This window comes from Frankliniella occidentalis, unplaced genomic scaffold (assembly GCF_000697945.3).
Source record: "Frankliniella occidentalis isolate FOCC.00 unplaced genomic scaffold, Focc_3.1 Scaffold16, whole genome shotgun sequence".
Taxonomy (NCBI): Eukaryota; Metazoa; Arthropoda; class Insecta; order Thysanoptera; family Thripidae; genus Frankliniella; species Frankliniella occidentalis.
Genome location: NW_026267146.1, coordinates 895,296 through 897,927, shown reverse-complemented (window position 1 = coordinate 897,927; position 2,632 = coordinate 895,296). Strand labels below are relative to the sequence as shown.

At 48.7% G+C, this 2,632-nt stretch overlaps 1 protein-coding gene across 3 annotated transcripts in view; it reads left to right on the top strand.

Moving 5' to 3' along the window:
• The window catches only part of LOC113206001 (multiple inositol polyphosphate phosphatase 1-like), a 9,318-nt gene extending 6,686 nt beyond the window's left edge, over window positions 1–2,632 (top strand). For all 3 annotated transcript variants that reach the window (XM_052264170.1, XM_052264168.1, XM_052264169.1), the window contains exons 8-9: window positions 116–340; window positions 434–2,632. In XM_052264170.1, the coding sequence (XP_052120130.1) occupies window positions 116–340; window positions 434–674 (466 nt within the window). In that variant the 3' untranslated portion in view covers window positions 675–2,632. The remainder of the gene's footprint in view (window positions 1–115; window positions 341–433) is intronic.

Below are 2,632 nucleotides of genomic sequence, written 5' to 3'. Positions count from 1 at the left end.
CCTCCGCCCCTTTTCCCTCCCGTCCCCCCAGCCGCCACCGCCGCGGCCCGCCACTGCCACTGGCTGACTGGTCGTTAAATGTGACCCGGCGGATCGATCTGTTTGGCTGTTGCAGGCGCGCGGAGATGTCGGGCGGCGCGGCGTTCGAGAGCATCCCGCCGCCGACGGGCGTCTTCTACTTCACGCACGACTCGGCGCTGCACATGATGCTGGCCGCGCTGGGCGTGGCCAAGGACCCCGTCCCGCTCATGGCCAGCAACATGGAGCAGCAGGCCAAGCGCGCCTTCAGGACCTCCTTTATCGGCTCGTTCGCCGCCAACCTGGCCGCCGTCTTCTACACGTGCGTATACTATACTACTGCAGCTCTGCAGCACAAGAGGCTGCACGGCGCTGCTGGCCGCAGGGTGTAACTCTTTACTCTCCGCGCTTCCAGGTGCGACCAGGGTGAGCGGCACCGGGTCATGTTCTACCTGCGGGAGCGCATCGTGGAGATGGAGGGCTGCCAGGTGGGGCTGTGCTCGTGGAACCACCTGCGCACCAAGCTGGCGAAGGCCGCCAACGGCTGCGACCTCAACTTCTGCCACACCAGCGGCAGCGCGCCGTTCTCGGCGTCCTCCGTGCTGGCGGCCGCAGCGGCCGCGGCGCTCCTCGCGGCCAGGCGGCTGGCGGCGTAGGCTGGGGGGGACGGCCAGGACGCGGACGACCATACAGGCAGCAGCGACCCTCCACCTCCCTGCTGCTGCTGCTACTCCACCTGATCAACAACATCGACATCGCTGACGGGTCGACGGCGTATCCCCCCTCCCTCGGGCTCTGGTGGATAACGATACCGATTACGAACAGTAGATGAAACATCAGAGCCCTGTATATCTATCCTTAAGGGATACACCGGGATTTTGAACTAGGAGCAGGTATTGACTGCGGATGATTTCATGACTGAACATCCTCACGACTACTCTGTAGTCATGCCGCAGCCAATTCTTTGGCATTGTACTAAACATCGAAGTGTAAAATAATTTTTCCTTTACTTTTGGGGATTTTTTATCTATTTTGCTGTGAATTTACCATTTACACATGTCAATTCTTATGAATGTTATGCTAGAAAGAAATTTTGTTGTGGTCTCTGGGTGTACTAGAAAATGATTTCCTGTCATGAAAGCCCATTCTGGTGGTGTTTTGTTGGATTTTATTTTTTCTGTGCAGAGAGCGTTAGTTTGTACAATGCATCACTACCTCTGGCCAGACAAAATGAAAGAGGTGGTTTTACGTTATGGAAGATGAGATCTTTGCCAGTATGGTGGTTAAACTTATTTGGTAAGAGAGGACTCATCTTGTCCAAGAATAGATATGCACTGGAAATTCTCTTCATCCTTTGCAAGGGGAAGGGTTGCTGTGAGTGCGAGAAATGACGAATGCTTGGAGTGCTGTGCTTGGCTCTGCGGCTAGTAGACAAGTTATGAATCGAACTATACCATGTGTCTGGTTCGCCACGCCCATTTCGGTTTAAGCTGCTCCGGATGCTTGCGAGCGCGTTTGCCTATCGTCTCTGACCAAGGCGCCTTCCGGCCCGAGCGAGTAGGCAACCCGTTGGCACGCGTGCATGCGGTACAGTCTAATCCATGGAGAACGCACGCAATGGGCGGAGAGAAACGCACGAATATCGATGAAACTCCTAACTTACTTTTGTCCAGACGAACCAGAGACCTGGTATGTATCCGTGTGCTTAGGCTGGCTAACGCGGCTTCGTGACAGTGAATAGAAATAATTGTGATGCATTAGGGAAAACAGTATTTGTTTGCTAGTAAATAGATAATTAATCTACCAAGCAGGGTAGGTGCGAATCCGTCCCACAGTACGCAGCAAATAAATTCGGCAGCTGTAGTTCATTGATGTCAAGCAAAGGGACCCGTGTTTGCATAGAGTAATAATTAGCTAGTCAATTTCTAGAGTTCTAAAGACATATAGCAATAATTGTTGATCTGCTGATATTCTGTGTCATTTTAGTTTGTTTTTAATTTTTAAATGTAGCGGGCTTTGCAGTGATGATGACTTTTAAGGTGTAAAAGGTTAATGATATATACATACACCAGAAAGTTATTGACTTTTGAGCGTTGTCAAAGGCGTTGTGTATTGAAATCATTTAGTAATTCTGACATTGTCTTTTGTTTAGTATGCCTAGTACCGTTTTCTTCTGCTCGTGATTCATTGTAGGGAAAAGGTATTGTGCCATGCCAATTTGTTGTCTTAGAGGCGGGGAAATGAACTCAAATTATTTTTAACTTTAACTTTAGTTTTGATACTCATTGTATTTATTTAAAGGTTGCACTGGGGAGGAATTGATCTGATATTTATGTATAATTTACCGTTCCTTTAGACATAGTAGAATATGGAATTCTAAAGTTCTGTGTCCCTAGTGTAGTTTAAGCTATCAGAGCAAGCTGAGTAGCTTTTTTCCAGGGATATATGTTGGGGAATTTAAAGGAAAATGGAACTTGTTTGTCGATGTGATCTTTCTTTAATTGTTTTGCCAGCAGGCGTTTATACTCTTGTCCGGAATGTTGCTGTCATGCACGCGTTGCGTTTGTGCGAAATCACGCTCTCATTAAATAAATGAGAATGTTTTTAAAAAATA